This window comes from Ptychodera flava, chromosome 16 (genome assembly GCF_041260155.1).
Source record: "Ptychodera flava strain L36383 chromosome 16, AS_Pfla_20210202, whole genome shotgun sequence".
Taxonomy (NCBI): Eukaryota; Metazoa; Hemichordata; class Enteropneusta; family Ptychoderidae; genus Ptychodera; species Ptychodera flava.
The window spans coordinates 9,077,534-9,101,685 of record NC_091943.1 but is presented as its reverse complement, the minus strand read 5'-3'; the positions used below and the strand labels follow the sequence as shown (position 1 = coordinate 9,101,685).

Here is a 24,152-nt window from a genome sequence, read left to right as displayed (position 1 = left end):
AAATTCATTAAATGTGCAAATTAGGAGCTGGATAAAGTAAAAATGCTTAATGACTTTCAATAATGTCGTATGGTAGCATCTTTAATGTACATAGCAAGTTTTGTCAACTTTGATTCAGTCAATACAGATAAATATCCCTGATTATGAAAGTTCATTAAATATGCAAATAAGGAATTGGCTAAAGTTCAAATGCTTAGTTCAAATGCTTAGTGACTTTCAATTATGTTCTATCATAGTATCTTTAATGTACATAGCCAGTTTCATCAACTTTGGTCTCGTCAATTCAGATAAATACCCCTAATTAGGAAAGTCCATAAATATGCAAATTAGGAATTGGCTGATGTAAAAATGCTGAATGACATTCAATAATGTTCTATCATAGTATCTTTCATGTACATAGCAAGTTTCATCAATTTTGGTCATGTACCTTCAAATATATATCCTTAATTTCAAAAATTCATTAAATATGCAAATTAGGATTTGGATGAAGTAAAAATGCTTAATGACTTTCAATAAGGTTAAATCATAGTATCTTCAATATGCATACCAAGTTTCGTCAATTTTGATTGAGTAAATTCAGATATATACTCCTAATTAGGAAATTTCATTGAATATGCAAATAAGGAATTATCTTTCACGTCACCCTTAATATCTTTCAAAGCTGATAAACCTTGATGTGATCAACATTTGTCGTGAATCTCATCAAATTGTGTGCAGTTGTTGTCAATATATATCAGTTTTTTCTAAAATCATTAATTATGTAAATGAGCAAAGAGTAAGCAAGCCACACCCACCAAAAACTAATCAGTTCTTGCCATTTGCAAACTGAATCTATGTACCAGATTTGATTCTGATCTGATGAGCCGTTTTTGAGATATTGAGTACACAGACAGACAGACAGACAGACAGACAGACAGACACACAGACATCGCTGCGACATATGCTCACGTGTGTCAACACGTGAGCAAAAAATGCATAGCCCAGCTTCTGACGGGGATTTTTTCTCATTAAAATTGTTCAAGTTATGACTATCTATTGTTCTGTATTTTGTTCTCATTCATTACATGTCTATACCCACACTCACATTCATGCACCAATTCAAAGAGAAACACACTGACACAGTTCAGTCTTGTTCACTACCTCAAATTCTGATGGTTATAATCTCTTAATCCTCTTTGTGTCACCACAGATCTACAAAGAAAAATGACACCAACACAAGAACATACATGTCAGAATTATAATCCTTTTATTTACCAGATTTTGCACTATCATGGCAGAATGCTGATTCAATCTTTCCTAATAGCTTGTACTTGTATCTCTGAAGCATATCATCTACAGTCATATCCATCTATTTATTCTTAATATTTTGCCTCTAAATTTACAATATTACAGATGTCATGAACTTGGATGTGACCTTTGACCCAAAACCCCCTCTAAACCACACAGCGAAGGTAAAGTTTGCATATATATATTCATGGGGATGGAGATACCCAGTTTCCTCATGTGGCCAGTGGTGGATAAAGGGTCACACAAAATCAATATTACAGCTGTTTCCTTGCCCAAACAATGTGGTCAGTCTAGCTTCAGAGTTACACTCAACAAGCAACACAAGAATGAATCTGCAAATTCAGATTTTACGTTATTTGTACAATTTGCGCAAAAAAATGTGATTTATATCTACTAAGTCAGGTATGTACCTTCTGAAATTAGAAAAGAAAGCCAAATGTAATAAAGCAAATGCATAAATTTTTCCAAGCGAGTTGGAAATAAATATTCTGTGCAATTTTTTTACAAAATTTTCTCGGGAGTACTAGAACAGAGACAAATATTCAAATTATGACCCACTTTGAATGCAAGAATGACCCCTATTTGCATACTAAGATGGCAGCTATATTACGTACACATATAAATATATCACATCATCATACAAAATAACATGTATTACAACATAAATCGTAGTAATTTTGAGATTGGAAGTGGACAAAATAGTGCTGTCTGCCGAGGACAAACACTTGTAATATTGTCGAATATTCATGAATTTTTTAGTCCATCAGGAAACTAAATTATGTAGCAATTTAGCATTTTGAGTCTTTTATAAAACTACAGTGTTCAAAGCCTCATGGGAATGTATAGTCTCTGGTTCCCAGCCTCATTTCTGCCACTGGATACACTGTGATCACCAAAAAAAGGTTCTGTATGCAGCGTTCTACCCATGGCAGTAAATAAATGGTCAGCTTTATCGAGCAATCTGATTGGTGAGCAGTACCTTCAGAAAGCATTCATTTATGATGTCAACTTGTTTTACCAGTCAAAACATTCTCTATCGTGTATAAACCATTAACAGAGAGCATACTTTAACCTGAAATGCACCAGGGAACTATACCAGCCATGAACGATGCTATGCAGATCGTGTGAGAATTTTCCCAATGCTTGTGCAATATCATTTGTCCCATGATTCAATGGACAGTGTAAATGACCAGAATCTTGACAAAACGACAAAAACATGAATACTTCTACCTCACGTCACTACAGGATGTTTTCGTGTGAGAAAACTTGAGTCCACAATTTTTCACTGAATCATAATTTATCACAAGCTGAAGCACATTCTTTTTCGTTATCATTTGATTTTGGAAATAAGCACGATTATATTTTCCACCATTAGACTCTTCAGCATTACTCATGATTGTGAGTGTAAATCCTCTCTAAAAAGTGAAAATGGCAAGACAAAATAACAGACAGGTGAAGTGGAAACATATGTGCCATAAAGAAATTACAGTTGATTCTTAATATTGGATAAATCTGAGGGATGCAAATGTAGTTCATGATTATGGTCCGCTGGATAACAAACTGAAAATAAATAATGAATGATTAATCCTCTCAGACTTCGCACTATCAACGGTTCTTTGGGACAAAGTTTGCAGAAAGACCATGATTGGGGTGACAGCGTGTTTGCACATTCATGAAGCTAAGTAAAAGGAATGCAAGGCTAAACTTTATCCTGACACAAAAAATATATTACTTGTGCTTAAGTTAAATAAAACAAGCCATTCAGGTGAAGTGTTTTCTTTCCAATTATGTACGGTGCACAGGTAAACCAGATACTGGTTAGTTAAATGATACAATATACACCCCTTGTCAAAAATCTTGCTTCAAATGGGGTTCATCTCTTCAAAAAAGTATGATTGAATGACGCGACTCAGAAAAGCCTGTCATCCTTGTATCGTTGCAGACTACACAAACACACCACATCAACAACAATTCACAAACAAAGAGACAACGGACAGTGAAAACCAATGGTAACTCTCTTGTCAAATGTAAATCCTAAAACGGTGATAGAAATTAAACCTACAAGATATGTACACACAGCTGCACTACCGTATTTCCAAAATCACCCCTCTGCTTCCTGTAACTTGGATCAATCCGATTGTCTTGTGTGCAAAGATTTGTCCACTTTGGAAGAAAAGTGGGTGCAAACAGCCTAGATATGTTGTTCGAGATTGAATATGTTGAAACTCACTTTTTTTTTTTCAAATGGAGATTTCAAATAATTGCCTTTGTAAAATTTCATGACACTTTTTTTCATCAAAGTTGGTGTTCTCACCTGCTCTAGTCAACTTCCAACTCACAAAACTGCTTGTCACCAGATATCACTGAGCTAATGCTATTACAGACAAGAAAAGCTGCCCCTCTGGGATTAATCATCAGAATTAGAGAACATATACGACTGCATGTTCAACAGCAAGGGCACTGATAGCTAGTTGAACTTGTTATTGACAATCGACCCCAGGAGCAAATTGATAAACCTGTTCAAAATATCTATTTAAAGCAAATTACACAGTTGGAAGCATATTGTGATAAAGTAAAATCACACTGAAAGGATGCCGAACTTGAACTTGGGCATTTTAGTGTCCTGGAAGATGTGGTCCATTTGTATGTACTTGGTGCCTGAGTGGTTGATACAATTTCTGACATTCTCTATTTTGCGCGTGCTACATGTCAAAGACTATCCACGATTACGAAGAGTTAACACAGAAATTCTTTTTCCTTTACAATAAGATTATCAAAAATTATGTACCAGTATTTATCGTCTAAATTCACGAAGACGAAGAAAAATTACATTTGACCTAGCTAAAATAAAACAAAGTAACCGATATGAAGGGTATGAAGGATAAATTATCAGTGCCAAAACAATAATCTCAAGGCAGGGTGATGTCATGTGACTGCTGTTGACCAATTAAAAGCTATTTTTAAAGAAGCAGTCTCACTTTGAATTGAGAAAACCACCTAACTTCATAATAATTTATAGCCTGGGTAGGCATATTGTATACAGGTGTCCTGCAGTTAAAGTCTACGAAAACTGCCATCAGTCTGTTTTCATTGCAGTCAAAAGTTTCTCCACTTTGTCAGTTATAATAATGTTTTTATACTGACACATGAGTCGACATTCTTCTCATGTCGCTAAATTTGCCGTCTCGGCAACTTTCCAATCTCAGGTCACTTCTATCTTGGACGTATCTTTTCATACATAAATTGTTGAGGTACAATAACTGTTTTCCCGTCCACAACTTTCATAGTCCTCCTTTTCACATGTTCAAATTGTTCCAGTGTGAATTCGTAGAATTCATTTTCCATCTGCCAAATCTCTGAGCGTTGAAATTTTGCTATTGTTGCCTCTGAAGGTTGCAGCTTATTTGAAGTTTTCCGTAGATGAGATTTCCCTCCTGTGCAAACATTGAAAAGAGTAAGAAATAGTGTTAGTGGTACGGTAGCTCCCATACAGTGTTACTCAAACCTTTGAGGTTTGTATTCATCATGGACAGATTTCTCGATTGAAATGTACAACTGTTGATCTCAACTATACAGCAATAGTTGTACAGATGCTGTGTCTGGCATTCATTAGTATGCTGTACATATAACCTATTGAGTGCTGAAATTTTTCCCATCAAAACTTTAGTGTAACATTCTCCCAATTTTATGATTTATCTGCGATTTTTTTTATACTTTTGGACCAAACGGACATCATATTTCATTGGCTACAGTTCTTTATCAAAATTTTAGCTAAAATCTGAAAAAAATTGAGTGGGGTATACTTTATAGAGGTGACAAAAATTGACTTTGGCGCTCAACGGGTTAAAACATAGAAAAAGTACCCAGATTAAATAGAAATTGGCCTGGTATTGCCCCGGGGGTATTAGACAATACTGTGTAGATTGGATAGGCATAGGCTCCATGACAATCACTGTAACTCAACAGATCCAATTGGCACGGTATCTTTTCACTCATAAAAATTAGGTTGAATCAATAAGAGAACAGTCTAAATGCATGTTATTTTATGAACAGTTTGAGGGTAGGTTGCATAAAACTGCAAGCGAAAAGCTTTGTTTTACAAAATAATGAGATGAGATAGGCAATATCAAACTAACAAGATTAAAATCCATTTGTCACTTGTAATAACCTCAGCTAGGTATTCAGTAGACAGACTATTCAAAGATTTACATTTATGATTAGAAAGACTTTGATATCTTGAAGATGACAGTTATGTCTCACCTGTTTGAAATCTCTCTATAGAACCGTGGAACATACTTGGTAGACTGGCCTCTAAGACTGCCACAAATTCCTCTAGTTGTTCAGTGACGCCAACGAGGAAGAAATGTTCCACAAGATTGTGCTTGGCCTGCTCAAGGGCCCACTTGCTTCCAGGTCTCCTACAGATGAGCATACAAAGCAGTATTGTGAAAAATTTCCCAGCAGTATAATTCAATTACAAACTACAACAAGATATCAACCAGGTTGTGAAGTGGACGAGCAAATGGAAGTTGTCATTAAATGTTAAAAAATGTTCATGTATTTCATTCACTTTGAAAAAACGTCAAAATATTCCCTTACAGATATGCTAAGCAAACTATCTTGACTCGCACCAACTTTGTAAAAGACCTTGGTGTATTTTTAACAAGTAAACTTAACTGGAGTATGCACATTAACCATGTTGTTTCAAAGGCTTTTAAAATGCTTGGATTTATCAAGCGTTCTTGTAAATATTTTAATAGCATCAAAGTTTTAAAAACATTGTATGTCTCCTACGTCAGAAGCCACGTTGAATACTGCTCACCCATCTGGTCCCCTCATCAATTATATTTAATAAAGAAATTAGAAAGAGTCCAAATAAAATCAAGTATCTTTGTTTCCGTTCATCGATGCTTACTCAAGGGCTCTGTATAGTAACCTATGTTATGAATTTCGCCTTCCCACATTGGAGAACAGGCGAAAATTTTTAGACACTCTTTTTCTTTATAAAATCCTTCACTCAGTTTATAGTGTACCAGATGTTCTTGCACAGATTCATTTTAACGTTCCTGCTTTTACATTGCGTCGTGCTGTTCTTTTTAGACCAGTGTCAGCACGTACGAATATCTTGAAACACTCATTTTTATCACGATCTCAGACATATTTTAATTCTATCTGTAACAAGCAAAATTTAGATATTTTAATAACTTCAGTAATTTTCGTCATGGATTATGTAAGATCCTTTTTTCTGAATAATTACTTTTATCTGGATGTATTTCTGTGTATCTTTCGCTGTGTTGCTGTTTTTTGGTTATTTCTTATGTGAATTCTCCTGTCTGTTGTTTACGTTGTAACTGTTATTTATTTTTCGTTTTTGTATTACATTTTTATTTTCAAACGAACCTGTTATTGGGGCAACCTGTTGGTTCGAGATTAATAAAATAAAAAAATAAAAAAAAAATTGTTGGTTATCCTTACTGGTAACACATAAACCTCAGAACAGAATGATTATACTTTTGTTTAAGCATTCCTCAAGGAAACTTAAAATCACTCTCTTTCATGATCAAAACACTAAATCATGGCTCACTGCACAAAGTTTGGTATCTGAGAAACAAATCACCGATAATTTACAATTATTTGAAATTCAAAATGGCTGGTATACCTTGTGTTAACTTCAAGGACAAAAATTTCGTTTTCAATTTTCACAAAAACAAGACAGTGAAAAAATTCAATTTAATCCACAAGCTTAAAAATGAATCCGAAAAAGTAACAGAACAGAAAAGTTTTGTTACTTTGAGATTTGAGCATCAAAAAATAAACTGCCTCTGCAGTGAATTCCTACTATCATAAAAAAAATCTATGAGGTGGAAATATCTAGACAGACATCCCATGGGTCATTAGAGGTACAGTTCTCTAGATACTTTACAGTGATAGATGTTGTAAAGCAACATTGAGTGGAATAGCTATTTATTGGACATTTTAGTGACTAATGCATGACATAACAGCCAATCATGTGCACTTTAATTCTGTAATGAGCTGCTAACGCGATTTATTTCCAAGCAGTAGTTTCTATCACAGCAAAACATAGACTTTTTAATATCGCTAGCAAAACATTAACTTTTGAATACCCCACACCATCAAAAGGAACGATCTAAGGATCTAAGGACATGCAGGGATCAAGAAACTGGCCTGCTATTGGTCCGTTGAGCTCACACTTACCAGCATTCCTGAGAGTGGCCACAGAAAAATGGAACTTGTAACCAAAGCTTTTCAGGTAGGCATTCTTGCTCATCTTTAGCTACACAGTCATCAAAATTCTGCAAAAGATGAAACAAATGGGAGGATTGTGAAAATTTCTCAGATAGTATAATCTGAATTCATCTAAGTTTTACTGGTTTTTGTTGTTTGTTGGAGCAAACTGGATCAACAACAATTTTTGTGGGAAATATGAAATAAAAAATTGCTCAAGTTGAGGTGTTGAAGTATGCTCAAAACATGTTTGGATTTCAAAATTTCAAAATTGAAAACCTCATATTCATACTTTGAGTAAAACCTTTTACTTTTTATTTAATTTTGTTCATCAGCAAAGTGACAAGAAATTTGTGAACTGGACAGGATCATTTCGTAACCTATCTGTGGTTATAAACGACCATACATATGGACTTATGACTACTACAACTGTTGTCTGATTGACAAGGATATGTCAAAAATATATCAAATAGTTGAGACTTTAACATACAAATTTATTCAATTAGCAGTCTCTATAAAATGAAAGGAAAAGACGATCAGAAGATCCCTTGAATTGCACTCATAATGAACAAACACAAAATTTTATTTTTCCAATTCAGAATTTTCAATGATCCTAAAAAACACTTGTATGTAAGTCACATGTCCGTCACGTGACCTGAAGATGATGACTAACCTGTGAGTCACCTGACCTTCTGCGTTTGAGGTGCGGTCTGAAGTCATCCCCATATCTTACAAAATAATAATAGGAAACTAGTCTGTCTAAAGGTTTTCTGATAATATTTATATACAATGGCTTTGTTGTAACACCAAACCTGTAAAGATAGAATAAAAATAAAATAACAAAATCTGCCCCATAAAAATATGTAATCATGCACACATAAATATACCTGTACATATTAGATAGGTAGATTGACAAAATATACCTGTACATATTAGATAGGTAGATTTACAGATAAATAGTTAGACAGATAAATATGGAGTTAAGAAATTTGGAAGAATATTACTTTGATAAGAGCACCAGGAATGTGATACTACTGTCAGTGTTTTTATTAAGGTGTTTAGACAATGTTGCTATGGCACGAACATGGTTTCACTGATGCACTTATGCTAACACAATAACATTGGGAAACATGTACAGGAAATATGTTAACTCGGCCAAAAAGGTCTTTAACCTTTGTTTAAATAAAAAGTAACATTACTATAGCACATTCTTTTCGGAAATTTTGAGGAGATGCCATGTTTATAAGCATCACTTTTTAGTACTTCCATGGTGATGGTCATAATAATACAAAATATTTCTCATTTTTTTTGTTTTCTCTTTTTTAAGGTACAAGTAGTATATGAGAAAAAATGTACACATAAATAATGCAAAAATGATTGACACACATAACATTGATCAATGCAGGGAAACTGTAATAACACTTGATGACAACCCTTTCTGCCAATCACAATCACTGTATGCAAATTAATCTTTAGTGATATTACATATCTTACCTTGAAAAATCTAAGAAAGCTAAATGTCCATGATAGAATGCAGGTTTTTTGGCATTCCAATTTGTAACATTTTGAACAAAACGAGTCTGCAAACGAAAAACAAAAAAAGGAATTAGTGTGATAACTCTCGTGTCTGGCTGAGCTGAAATGCTTGAATTGACATGAAAAACATCGAAATTCAATGCTGTAATTGACTGCCTAATCAAATAAAAGTTAGGGAAATATGTGAATCTCTAGCAGCAGCCTTGTAATGACTGTAAGCTGTATTGTTTCTCCATTAAAGTAATTCTGTTTCCACTGTCTCTTTTCACAATGTATCACATGAAACTATTGGTAATCATTATGCAACTCAATAGAAGGAGCCATAGTATGATTTTACATGCACAATAGCGCCACCTATCGACCACTCAGAGAAGAGGGCCAACCTAATGGTAGATCGCCCTCTGATGATAAAACTGGGAGAGCATCAGGAATTCTCATCCTGAAGGAAAAGTGACATCTTGTTAGGACAAGGAGAAAATGGAACACTGTTGGAAAAGAAATTGTGTCCTTGCTGACAATGTGATGTCATTGGTTTGGCAATTTAATGGAAAATTGATATCTCAGTAGGAAAATTACTTGTCAAAAAAAGCACAAGCAATTTATAAAGGTTGAACCCACACAGGGTTGGATTACACACACCATAAGACATCTGTTTAAGAGGCAGTAATGGTCAGGGATTTCTTGCAAGACTGCGAAAAAGAATCCCTTTTACCCACTGAGCCTTATCTCAAACTTTCCCCAAGAACGAATCTCTTATCTTGACATCAACATTCCCCAGTGAATTTTCAAAATGGGAATTCAACATATTAACAGACATCCTCTATCTGATCTTTGCTGTGTTTGACACACATCATGATCACTTTTCTGCCGGGCGATGTTCACACAGGTTAATCATTACTAGAACTATGATTCAGAAAGGACACCACTGAATTCACAATGACAGCTGAAACTCAAACATAGTGCCGCACTTTTCATACAGAAATTCGCCTTGATGGTTTGATATGAAACCAGCTACTGTAAGTATGAATAAAACATTCTCAGTGAAATACAGGTCTGACAGCATACAAGGAAATATACATCAGATGTTATCATTAGCTTTGCTGCAGATGTTGTTACACGATTAAAATTTCAGATATGGACTCTCAGACAGTTGGCTTTACAACAATCAGAAATTTTTCATTCTGTCACTGCACACCTTGTGTTGCAAGTCCCAAAGTCACAATCCAGACATGCAGCCTATGACTTGATTAACAACTTACTTTTATGACTTAGTTATGTCTGATTCAGATGACTTTGGCAATCATAAAGGAAATGAACAGACTGCCAGTGAATGGAGATTGTATGACTCCATTGAGGGTAATTAAGGACACAGGGATATAAGTAATACTGATACTTCTTGAAAAGCAAACTTATGCAGTGGATGGTAAATATGACATCAGCCAAAAATGAGATACGTTTTATTGGCATATTCCTTTGTGAGTGGAGGCATTTGATTTGTAAAGCTATACTGTAATAATTTCTGTGTAAATCTACTGAATGTTGTTGCAGACAGTTTTAGAAAAGATGACCTGGGTCAAATTTTGCTTTACTTTAAATTTTGCACGGGCAGCATTTGTCTTTTTTCAAAACTGCTGGAGCTGTAAAATTCTGGCGATATCTGAAACAGTTTTGCTGTGATAATATTAGCCCCTTGCTTATGTGGTCTCCATTGTGACACTTATCTTACGGATAAAAAAGGAAGGGCCAAACCAAACTGAAAAATAAAAATTTGAACGATAAGAACAGAGCTATCCCATCCTGGCGTCAAAACTCCATAAGCTTTGCAGACAGTCATCTGACTTAAGTTTCAAGTTGCAGGTTTGGTATTACAAGTCTGCAAAAAACAGAGGTAGACTTGTGGTTCAGAAAAAAAATGCCCAATGGAAATAAGAGATCTCTTTTCACTCTGATTTCAGCTTGTGGCAATAACAGAAGACGCTTTTTCTGCAACAATATTTCTCTCTAAATTATCCTGTGGCAATCCCTTTGCTCAATATGGTGCCTTCCTACATAAAAACATGAAACTCATCTTAATATCATCAAGCAGAATTTCCCCAAGAGGGAGCGACATACAGAGTCTCTTTAATGTACAAAAGATATTACAAAGAGAGCAAAAGATGCCGAGATTTTCGCTTGTCGTGAAGATGGCAAGATATTGGTGCAGAATTTGATGTGTGTATGCAATCTCATGATATGCAACAAACTTGAGGTAGTTCTTTGCCACCAAAAATATTTGCCATTTTTATAATGCCATGAGTTTGAAAAGTTTTGCACAGTCCACTGAGAACATAGGATAGAGAATGTTATATAGTAAATGGTTTGTTTGAGTTTTCATTATGTTTGGACATTTTTATGTTATATGTGAACTATTTCAACATTGTACTCCGTATAACAACACATGGTTTATAGTGAATGGTTTGTTTGAGTTTTCCTTATGTTTGAACATTTTTCATGATATATATTATCTATTTCAACATTGTACTAACAAAGCATTTCTCCAGAGTTCTTGAAATAATCACGACAAAGTAATAATTCATAATTAAAGATTTAAAATGATTCCTCATGTTTTATAGATCACTAAAGACCATGCAGTACACCGAGGTTCCTGCTAGCGTCAAACGCAAGGATATAATTCCTCATATTTCCTTGTTTATTTTGGCATTTAAAATCCCCATTCCTACTTCAGGCTGACCTTCAGGGAACTTTGACATCTTCCCTTAAACATCCTTTCATGGTATAAAATGGAAATAGACTACTCAGGCGGTGATGTCCGGTTTCATTTCCTTACATACCCTGGTCTAATTATCTATGTCAATACAGAGTTTGATTGAATTGAGTTTAAATCGTGACCTTCATATCGAAACATTCAATACAGAAGCCCGTTCCAATCAGGAAGCAAACCTGTAAAATGAAATTACAGTGGACAAGCCTAAGCAAAGTCATCGCAATATTGCATTCTTTGAACAAGAATTGCTATTCATGGGGTGTCTTTTTACCGGGTATATGAGTTTAATCTGTGAGGGAACCGCTTTACGAATTGTGACGGGAACTGTTAGATGCCATATTACCATTTTGACCCATTGGACATCTCCCACTTGACGATGCAATTTTTTTCTTCCCAATCACCGAATCAGTACCACACTCTTTGATTATTGGTTGAAGTCAACAATTATAAGGGGAAAATTACTGACTGTACTGTACCACTATTGTATTGTGTTTTACCAAAACAACCATGAACAACAAGTAATCTCATTGATGGTGACGCATTGTTGTACTCACAGAAATGTCACTTAGAGAATTTTAAGCTACAATTTCCTAGCTTGTTCTGAATTCTTGTCAGCAACTGAAACAAACAAGTGGCATCAGTTTTGCTGATCCTTTAAACCTTATCCTGCCTAAATAATATGTCACCCATCAGGTCAAGTGTTTAAAACCACGAGCAAAAACATGTCCAATATTTTTTCTGTTGCATTTTAACAAAGACAGGAACATTTGCAGGCCCCTGAAAACTTAGATACAGTATACTTGATTTTACTGACTAAACCTGCAATAATACACCATGCTAAATAATAAAAGACAGGTAGGTTTTGGCTCAATCTTGATTTATTTTTCTGACTGGAGAGATAGGGAAGTGATAGGTCTGACAGGATAAGGGTTAATATTTCTGGACTGCGTGGCATTTAATATTAGAAACTCCCAAACCAGTGTCCTTTAATCACAAGCATGAAATGTGCATGTGTCCCATAATAACACAACAGCATGGTGAATGTATTTCCTTGATAATTTTCAGGACATAGTTCTGAATTACATCCAGGCATTTGCATATATATTTTGTTGGTGAGTTACAGTTAATATCCTAAATTTAACAACTCAGCAGGATCAGTATCTCAAGTGAAACCATGCAGCTTGTTTTTAAGCTTCATATCAATCTCTCTCCAGCCACTTGTAACTGACATAAAGTAACGTGTAAAACACAGCGACACAGAATTTGTTCAATATTCCAGTTTTCCCTAAACAACTAGAATTTATTCTGCACTCTCTAGCATCATGATTATTCTTTTTTCTAAGGTGTACACCCTTCTCCCGGATTCTGGCTCAACGTTTACCATCCTGCCCGGATACTGTACACCCTTTCCCTGGATTCTGGCACTACCAGTACATTAACCATCCTGCCCAGATAGTGCCCACAACATCTGTTACAGTAACCAAGCTCAATGACGTCTGCATGTCAAAGTACTGAACCCCCACAGAATCGCACATACTGTGTATTGAATACTCTAAAACAAGCAAAAATAGCACTCCCATGTTGCCATATTGTAAATTGTTGGTTAACATAATTTCTCTTTGAGGAGAAGACTATCTGTGAGCTATCCATAATTTTTGAAAATTCACTGTTCTCAAAAAATTTGTTTCAAAAATTAATAGAAAATAAGGATTTAATACAAATATATTCACAGTTGGCAGAGCTACAAGCTTGAATTCCACTTGAAATTTACATACACTTCATGTTATCCACTGTACCCCTCTGACCATCAAGTTGTCCTTTCATTGGAAGTTGTTACAACTAAAACAGGAAATTGTTACATTGGTACACATAACATACCAGTATCCTGTGGAAGTAGGTGGTTCTGTATCCTGCCTTGTTCATTACTTACCATGTTAAAAACAATAACCTCATCTGAACTGTCTTAGAATAGAGGGCTGGGGTAATAGGCTAAGTTCCCTACCCTCAAATGTATGCCAGAATAACAAATCTTGCATTCAATGACGTAAAATCTAATTCAAGCATTGTATTGGAGGTAATATCTCCCCATTTACACAGAGAAGTGTCTTTTTCAAGCACAAAGACATGAAATGATTCCTAAAATGACAACATCACGGCACTTTGCCTCTGGGCTTTTTCCAGTTTCCCTGTGATGACATTCATGAGGAGATACCCTATACTTCACTACGTCCTAATCATGGCAGGTGGTTCTCAGATAACTCTGATGCTGGCAACATCTGCCATATATTGGTTTCTGCCAAAGGTTTCAGATTTGAGAGAATTTCCACCTCCAATTCCTCTCATTTTTTTATATTTGTTACACGCAGAGCAAGCACCAAAGTGGTTGTTGATTTGCACATAGTATCTCTGAGCATAGCTTTTCTGCTAGCTATTTTTTAAGCTGTAAAATGGGTCTTGCTAAAATAGCTCTTCCTTTAAAATAAATTATAGAAAAACTGGTTTAAAATTTCACATACTTTAATTAAGTATCATTTGATGGAATTAATAAATATACTCCAGTGTCAGTACAATTTGAATAACTGCATTTAGAATTCATATCATTATGTGTGTACAAAGCTATCATGGTTCCAGCCACAAATCCATCATATAAAATAGCTGACTGCTACACATACCTCATTTGTATGGACACAATAAAATTGGACAATATCCTCAAGTGCAACCTAGAAATACTCAACTGATTGAATCTCGGGGATTTTATAGGTATGCTGCCACACGAATATCAAATTTTTTCGGTTCGATCTGACTTTCTTTGTATTAGAATTTACACAGCATACATTTTGGAAGAGTACATTTTCAACTAATGTGCCAGTCACGATATTCTATTTCCTTTCCACAGGTAAGACAGCACTGCATTTAGTAATACTAATTTAAAGACGGATGTATGCGGCATTTTCCATTAAAGTCATCATGTTCTCCTAACCCTTTGGTAACAACTCCCAACAAGACTAGAAAGGACAACTTTCTCTTCACATTTTAATATCGCACATCACACAATATCACGACTTTGCATGACATAATCTTGTAATGTTCATCTGGACATTCTATGTTACTGCTGCATGTATAATTAAAATCTCAATAAAGAAGACATTTTTAGCCTTGATTAAAAATTCATAGGTTCATGTAAAAGACTGTTTACAATTTGCATGGTATTTGAAATGTCTCCATCAATGATACAAAAGATTGTATTACTTCAACAAAATTGCCCGGAAAATAAGTAAATCATTGCGGCTTGCAGCATATTATGTCTCCACATGTCAGTTTACAGAAAATTTCTCTTAAATTTGGCAGTGATTAATTACTCTGTCCATCTGAATCTGAGCTCTTACATTGAACACAAAGCACAAGCCATTAAAATACCTTCTGATATGACTCATTCCAAGACGTGATCTCTCCTACACTGCACTCCTCTAACAGAAAACAACAATTTATTCTGGTTATTGTATTTGCAGGCAGAACGTTGGCATTTTCAGCTATTCTAAGTCAATGAGCTCTCATTGAGGTACATGACAGTCAGCGAGTAGTAAATGAATCACTGTGTCTACAAGGAGTCCCACTTTCGTGAGTTATGTTCCACGGAAGATATTATTATACCGGTATACAACAAGCAGTAACACACAGTGACCACAAAGTGCATTTCCAAAATTAACCAAAACAGGGAAAATATTCAAAATTATGTTCCATTCTATCCCTGCACAAAAAAATATTGCAAACATTTTACTGACAGTGCAGCTTCATAAAATATGATATATATAATATGATAGTATTGTAAGTTGGTCAAAAAATTATGACATTAAAGAGCAGGAGATGTAAGTATTGCATTTTTTAATATTTCTACTTTCATTATTTTTCAATTTACCAGCCATACATGCACCGGTCACTTTTGGCAGTCTTTCTGGTAGAAAATGACTGCTCATCATTTTGAAAGCCATTAAAACATATAAACACTCTAAAAGTATCCAAACCCAATCTGCAAACCCCACTGTACATTCCAGTGTCTTCAGGGGCCTAATGGGCTATTCCATGTGGAATGAGGTGACACCAGGTTACCAATTAGCAGATGAACATTATAGTGAGTAGTAACTCACAAGTTGATCTCAAATACCGGTACATGGTTGTATCTGTGCTAAAGTGCATTTGGTGATCGGATATTCATTTGAAATGATAGGTATACAAACTATACACCATGTCTAGTGTTCAGAGTACTGACTGACGCACTCATAATAACATGTACATGTAATCTTTGAATTTTCTTAAGCACACCATTCATTGACAGAAGCAATGTCCAAACCAATTCAACAAAGAAGTAATCGCGATTGATTTCTTTGACGCCAGGAGAATATCATCAATCTTGTGATTGCAAACTTCTTGATAGTGATTCCTGCTGAGCACTTCAAAGCAGTTTCTTTGTGTAGGGAATTTCAGTACCAAGCACTGATCACTTAAAGTATTTTGAAGATCTAGGATCCTCTCATTTTTTGGAGAATGATAGATTTTTTTACTAGACTCAAATACTATCAATACATAAGTTAATTAGAATATTAGGCTACAAAATGGCCATCATAGTATTTTTTGTAAAGAATGATACCGGTTTATCAGCAAATGCTAATTAATTTCCCTTACATTTTATTTGGGTTTCCGATATATAATGTACAACAGTCATACACATTGATACATTTGGAACGTAGTAGAAATGATACCAGCATTCCCAAAGTATTAATGGCATGATTTTAGACCTTCCTATACTGGTATGATCAACTTATAATCACTGTGTGTACCCTAGAGTTCTTCCTTCATGGAATTTCAATCTGTGCCATGGATAGCTTTAATAAACAAAATTAACGCTTTGTAGTTACCATATAACATCAGTGATGATATACCATCTATAAACTGTGTCTGTACAAGAATTGTCAAATTAGCTCTCACAAATTACACACCTGTGAAAATTTCCAACAATACACACAAAATATCATGTCCACTAGAAGGGAACACCTAGGCAAATCCAAACAGACGTTTTTGCTGTTTGAAGTCCAGAAGGCTGACACCATTTTATAAATACATGTCATATACACCAGTACAGTCCACTTCAGTCTTCAGGCAGTCCATCATTAGGTTGGAATAATTTCATCAGGCTTTTTTGATAGTTACTGATTTCAGCGGTGGGCAATTAGAGTTTGAGGCCACGATAATTAACATAATCAACTCCACATTTTGTGAGACCTGTCACTCACACGCACTCTTCTTATCAGATTTATTATAACTGAAGCTTGTTAAAGACACACTTGTAGTGTATGTCAAAGGTAGAAAAAACCTTTGAAAAGGGAGACACATTGACAGTTTAATTAAATCTCAATGTTGCTTAAATTTAAACGAGTGTGTCAGCCTGATTTGCTATCTCATAAAGACTTGATGATAACCATCGCCAGAAATATTTGATTTGTATATGACTGGAGCAATTTTCCAGAATTCAAGGTATACCCCGGTACACAATACTTTATGAAACATCCTCACCATCCTGGTACTATGCATTGACAGTTTGAAACTTTTAAATTCAAATGTTGTTAATATTTTCTTGAGTTATCGTCCAATAAAATATTTCATCACTAAGTTTAGTTTTGGCAAACTTTGTTTTTGTTACTTTACAAATTGGCATATGTGATTCAATATGGCCACTGTGCTCTTGTGGAAATTTCATGAAATGGCAATTTCTTTGAAAACAGGCTGGTCGGTGTGCCGATATCTTTGAAGTTTCTGACTGATTCTTCTGCAAGTTACACAACAATAAGTCTGTATTGAAGATAGAAATTTTCTGAAGTCCATTCCTGAGGCGTATTATACCATAAGTAAAAACACACAGATAGAAAACCAATCTTCTTTATCGCTAAAATCAGCATAAATGATTCTAAGATTTTTCACTGAGATAGCATTTTTTTGTGATTCCACTAAAGTATTCCACTAACGCATCTTGATTTTTTCCTTGAGACTACAGCAGTTTGATATTTGATAGTTACATAAATGCTATAATCCTGCTGGAATTCCATGATGGCAAAAGCTCAAAACCTGAACACGCTCCCATTCCGAGGAATAGGCAGCATACTGTAGTATGACTGCATAGCCCACAACACTGTACTGGCTCAGTTTGATGATTTCAGAATCCGCAATATATCAGATTATTTTATCAGAAACAAACAGAACACACGTGGTATTTCTCTACCTTTACTGATGTTGCACGGGTAAGCAGATTTTCTGACCTTAAATATGCAGGATTATTGGGTAATATAATTTCAAACTGGGAGTTGGTAATATTTTCCCAGGCGTGCATTTGGATACATCAAAGTATGTTCTCCATTCATTTCACATCCAAAGATGGTTTTATATCCATAATCAAATTGATCAATTGCTCCCATTTCCTCAACTCAGTCCCCAATGAGCTTCATGTATTTCACAGTAAGTCTAAACACTGTCAAGTACACCATATCACCAACAGCAACTTACAAAACATGCATCTGGCCATACCAGTCCACACTTCTGTTTAATGATTTGTTCTTCACTGAATGCAAAGTGAACATTATTTAGTAAGATGTGATTTTCTCATTGCCAATCAACAAAGCTTACTTTGAGGTTAAATTTTGCTTAGTTACCAGATGGCAACAATCTCTTGCTTTCTCACGCCCTTACTTTTGTTAATTTTGCATTTATGTGTACCAGTTCATGTGCATGCATGCATTAATGTTTGTGAGTGTACTGGTATATATATGTGTGCAGCTACATCTGTGTTCTTCAGTGTAGACAGATCTTTCCTTCAAATACTGTTCAGTAAACCTTAGACACTGCAGAATATGTTTTGCTTCTGACCATCAAGACGTCTGACATGCTCAGCTGTTCAAAACGCCTTCAAACACATTACATAGTATTTGTACTTCTTCGTTTTAAGACACTCTTTAGGTACTTTATTTACTGCCTTTGAATTGCTACAAAATATTGCCTTCCTTACACAACATTTGGCTCAAGCAAAATATTGAAGATGAATATCCATCCATCATATCACGACGGTATTCTTGCACCATGGGTGCAGTATATGCCTGATATTGTTTAGATTGCCAAAATATCAATGACATGATTGCTGCCCGTTTATGACAGACCGAATTTTTCTTTCTCATTTGTATAAGCTTGTAGATACTATTATATATTTAATAAATATAGATCAATAATGAAAACGAATAGTGATATGGGAGGTTCGTCCCCGGTAACGATAATGAAATTTTAAATATAATATTTAAAATTTCCCTCATTTTTTTCTGAAAAAACATGCAAACCTGATGTCACTTCTTCCATCGTGAATATGCTATGACAGTATCACATTAACTTAGTTGGTGCTACAAAGTATAATGAACACTCAAGACTGAAACACCTGAAAGTGAAAATTATCTTTTCCGATAAAACTCCTGTTTGGTTCATCTCTTGTAATGCCGCAACATTATACAGCACAAGTTAAAGTGAGTAAAGCCAAAAATGTGAAATATAAACCAAAAACTGCAGGAAAAAATGTAAAACGGCAACACTTTCTAACTATTTGCTGCAAGGCAGATCCATTAAACATGAGCTGTAAAGTATATATATGTACAAGCACATCAGGAAATCGGTATTCATGCCATGGAAAACCCTGAATAACATAAAAGGCACCCCTGGCTAGTGAAACTTCAATCTTACATCTTCTGTACAGAAAGTAAATGCAAACTTTTCATAAGTACACACAGTAGAAACATACAGTATACTGTGACTTGCGTTACACTTCCATAGATTGCTACTGAAGACTTTATCATACATTTCTTTTGACGAAACCAAATATTTTATCATAACTATACATTTACCATCAAGAACAATACAATTTATTTGTGGACATTGAGAACAACAGAATTTTGCATATGGGATACCCATTCCATAATATTTACCGTTTACAGGCCCCAACCCCTTGCCCTGCATCTCTGTTCACTGTTGAACAGTTCCAAGGGACCCTTGGATGAGTGCTACGGTAGTATAAGTTTCATGCTCTGTATGTGTAGTACAGGGTCTACAGTGAAGCACGTCCAAAATATGTGCATCCTTTCCGATATTTCGCAATAACTTCATATTCTGACATTTCAATGCACACAATATGATTTATGTCAGGGTCATGTATGTGTACTGTATTATGTCTATGTTTATAATAATGCAATTCTTGATGATCCAGTAAACAGTATAAAGAACCTTCTACGATTATACATAGGATTTCTCGTGATGGTTATAATGGAGTGTAGTATAAATCTGATGGCTTTGATGAAACACAAAGTCAATCTGATGATAAAACTTCAACTAAAAAAATGTACAAAATTCTTGTCTAGACTCATTCACAGTTGGGAAGGATTTAAATCTCAGTTGTACTTGCAGTGAAGTATAATTTTCACATAAAAGTGGTTCCATAGCGAAATAGAAAGTCATGAGACCTTGTACTTTGCCACTGTTACTTTGCAAGTCTCCTTTAATTTCACATCACATTGTAAATCTTCCATAAATACATGTATGCAATCAAAGCCAGTCAAAACTGCCACAAAAACCTGGCCTAATCAGCAACAGATTGAAAAGACATCCAGCTTCACAAACAAAATAGCAGTTTTGACACACGATATATATGTTACAATATGAAATTTGATTTTGTAACTCAGTTTTTCGAATTATTAAAATGGCTTCCATACCTTGAACCAACCAACAAGACCTAAAGGAAGTGATTGCAAGATAGCACATTCATAAAGTTAAATTGAAACTTGTCAAAAATTATCAAAAAGGTTACATTGCATGATTTATAAATATGCACCCTATATAATTAGCCATTATCAGCAGATTTACATACTGTCACAACAATTGATATATATACCGTAGTATGCTAATATGTCATACTCCAATCAGTTGATAAAAGTTTACGGTGTATTTCACTAAACCTTGCCGTATGTCTGGCGTACACACATTGTGTGCATGGAACCCAAGATGTGTGATCTAACACAGACAACAAAAGTCTCATAAAAGAAATGGGGTCTCAATCAATAGCCCTGATCAAAAGTGTAATTTTCTCTCTCATTAATATGCATAAATAAATATTTGTCCGCATTTTCTGCAAGGACAATGAAAAGAAAACCTGCCAGTGTTAGTTTAGGTAATAAAAAGTCATACTAATTCGTATGAATGTATTGCTCAGACTACCAGTACAAGCTGCATCAACAACCGGGCTTACAACAAAATTTGTCTGAATTTTAGGCAACGTTATCCAAAGTCATGCTCGTGTAGCTAAATTTAGTAACAAACCTGAAATCGTGATCAACACTCTTAATAACAACTACCGTACACCAGGTACACCTTAGATTTGACCTGGACACCTGGTGTTGCATGAGAATATAAAGTTTCAATGGACCCACAGTTTACCAGCTGTAATTAATGTAATCAGACTGTACTGGTATAACTATTATGAAACTCTAGCTGTTGTTTGGGTGGGACAAACATCATGTGTATATATCAGGCATAGTATCTGTGACATCGACTGAAATCAGCTGTGTATTTAAATATCAAAAAAATTGGCAGGAGCACTTCACACGTATTCCATTAATCCATCTTCTTCAAGTCCTGAACTGAGGTATGTTGCTGTATGGGTAATTTTAATGGAGGGCCTCAAAGAATGGAAATGGATGAAATAGACAGATCACTCATTCTGTCAGAAACAATGTGAAAGAAAGTTGACAAACCAAACACCACACCAAAATAAACCATCACATCACATCTACTGCCTGAAAGGCAAATACATTCCTTCAAAAAAAAATGCCTGGGACATTCTTCTTTTATGCCTTTAATGTTTGCCCGCTTGATTAAACTGGAAATTGGATTTTAATGAAAAAATGATTTGCGGTGGCCAGTGTGTGATCATTTGGGCTAATAACTACTTCAAACATTATTAGTGGGACATGATTCTTGTGAAATATGGTCAGGAAACACATTGTAGCTCCTTAAGTCCTTAATGGAGTCTCTTCCTGTTTTCCGTAGGGTCCCTCCGGCAAACATTAAACTTATTTTGTTGATGCAGCACAGATGAAGGAAGAGAAGCCTATAAGTGCATGTAAAATGACATAATGGCATAATGTAGGATGAGAGAACCATTATAAGGAGGGCAAAACAAAACACAAGTATGTTTGTTGATAATTGACCGACTTCTAAAGAAACCGACTCTAGGACTTCGCTTAGTTCAACTCTCCAAAAATATTGTCTCTAATTAGATCTCAATCAACTTACAAATGGACATCACATGTGAATGCCACTGAACCAATCAACGTTGATGGAAAATAAGGCTCAAGAGAAAGCAAGTTTTGGCAAGCAGTCATCCTATATAAATATTCATACACTGGTTCATGATCAATAGCAATATCACTTTGACAAACATACAGCATGAAATATGTAAGTATAGTCAATATAAAAAAAAAGATATATATATAGAAGTTTGATATCTATGAGTAATCTGTCAGGCTTTGCCTGGACATATATAGTCTCTACACTGTTGATAGATTATACAGGGGTTAATAGTGGGTGTACTATTATTGAATAATGATACAAAAGTGTAAGTCTTCATCAACCATTCTTTTCTTTGACACCATCACTTGCCTCAAGTATTTCTTTCAAAATTTTACCTTAAAGTTTGTTTTCCAATTAGCTTTGAAAAGAAACAGAATATGTTGAATTTGCTGATCAGTATGACATAACAAGTGATTAAAATAGAGTTTCCCCGAAATATTTCTATATTTGCTCTGTATTCCTCTTCAAATGTGACAAAATCCTCTATATTTTTATTGGCAGCGAACTACAGCAAAACTGGAATTATACGGACCATTTTTGACACAGATGTCATTGGGCATCAAAATACAGCTGAAGCTTCAGCAAGGCTCCATTGCAATGGTAAATCCTATGTCACTGTGAAACATTGGTAGAAATTTCAGGAAAAAAAATGGAACGCCTGAAAATGCATAAAAAAATCCAGCTGTGATTTATTTGAAGAAATTCTGCCATGCCTACACAGCAAGTGCCCTGGGCACTGAAAATTCTAGATTTCGTAAGTAGCATCATTGGCATGTAAAGAGGGATCACATGATAAAATGCATGCTGGGATAGTCACACACATGTATACTTCTCAACATCCTAAAAATATATGAAATGTCAAAAAACAACAATGTTTTAAAATTTTTTTATCTGTATCATAATGAATTAGATGAATCATTTATATCGATTTGTTTTAGAATTTGATCTACAAAATTAACACATTTCACATCCTCTAAAAATGCCATACTGCAAATTTGGTTCATTCTCTCAAAGGATATTATGCGCATATTAAAACGAGACAAACTTAAGTCTAGGCTACCACCTTGGTCACAAGACTAAATTGTAATCTAGATACAAAAACAAGCTCAAATTATTCTTCTGAGAAGCTAATGTAACGGTGAAAATTATATCGTTGAATATCTGCCTCTTATTTCTAATTGTTTAAAGTCTTCTTACTCCATCAGCTACTCCATAAGGTACTTACTAAATCTGGTGTGGGGGTGTGATATTAACAAAGGGTGATGACATTTAAGAATGAGAAAATCCATGACTCGTGAGTCTGAGAAATGAAGGAGTATTACAAGAAAAGACTTCAGCTTTTACTGTGGCTTTTATGGACAAGTTTATTGTTAGTGCTGAAAAAGAATCTTATTTTTGGTATATAATCTGCATGTACCATAAATATACTGTACCAGGATATTCAGCACCTTCTAACCAGAATTACGAATAAATCGTGTTCATCTCCATATTTATTACAGCCCAGACAAAACACTGCTAGTATTTCTTATTACTTTATTTTCTGTGGCTCTTTGTTCCCGGGTACATCGCAGTAGCGATGATTAGTTCCTAGGTTCTACTTCCCTCCGTGCATGAGTGACTCTGACAAAGCAGCGTCTTGATCTGGCCTCGTGTTCAAACGGGGATAAAAGCAAAACATCAGTCCAACAAATACCACATAAGAAGAGCTGATGATCACGCTGATGATTTGGATGATAAATTTCATATTATATGACCATTAAAGGGATTCCAGAATTTCATCAGGAGTCCCGAGGGAGACGATAATACAACACTGATATCTCCTGAGATCTGACACTCGGCTAAGCCTGTATCTCTTTTTATTATCAAGGATTCCATCGATAGGGAATGGCTTTTC

The 24,152-nt window shown here is 35.1% G+C and overlaps 1 protein-coding gene across 1 annotated transcript in view; it reads right to left on the bottom strand.

The window, feature by feature from the left end:
• Positions 1 to 1,223: 1,223 nt before the first annotated feature.
• LOC139152740 (heparan sulfate 2-O-sulfotransferase 1-like) overlaps positions 1,224 to 24,152 on the bottom strand; it is a 119,721-nt gene continuing 96,792 nt past the window's right edge. The window contains exons 3-7 of the mRNA XM_070726054.1: positions 9,028 to 9,113; positions 8,207 to 8,345; positions 7,504 to 7,601; positions 5,548 to 5,705; positions 1,224 to 4,721 (exon numbers count right to left, since the gene is read on the bottom strand). Coding sequence (XP_070582155.1) covers positions 4,501 to 4,721; positions 5,548 to 5,705; positions 7,504 to 7,601; positions 8,207 to 8,345; positions 9,028 to 9,113 — 702 coding nt within the window. The 3' untranslated portion in view covers positions 1,224 to 4,500. The remainder of the gene's footprint in view (positions 4,722 to 5,547; positions 5,706 to 7,503; positions 7,602 to 8,206; positions 8,346 to 9,027; positions 9,114 to 24,152) is intronic.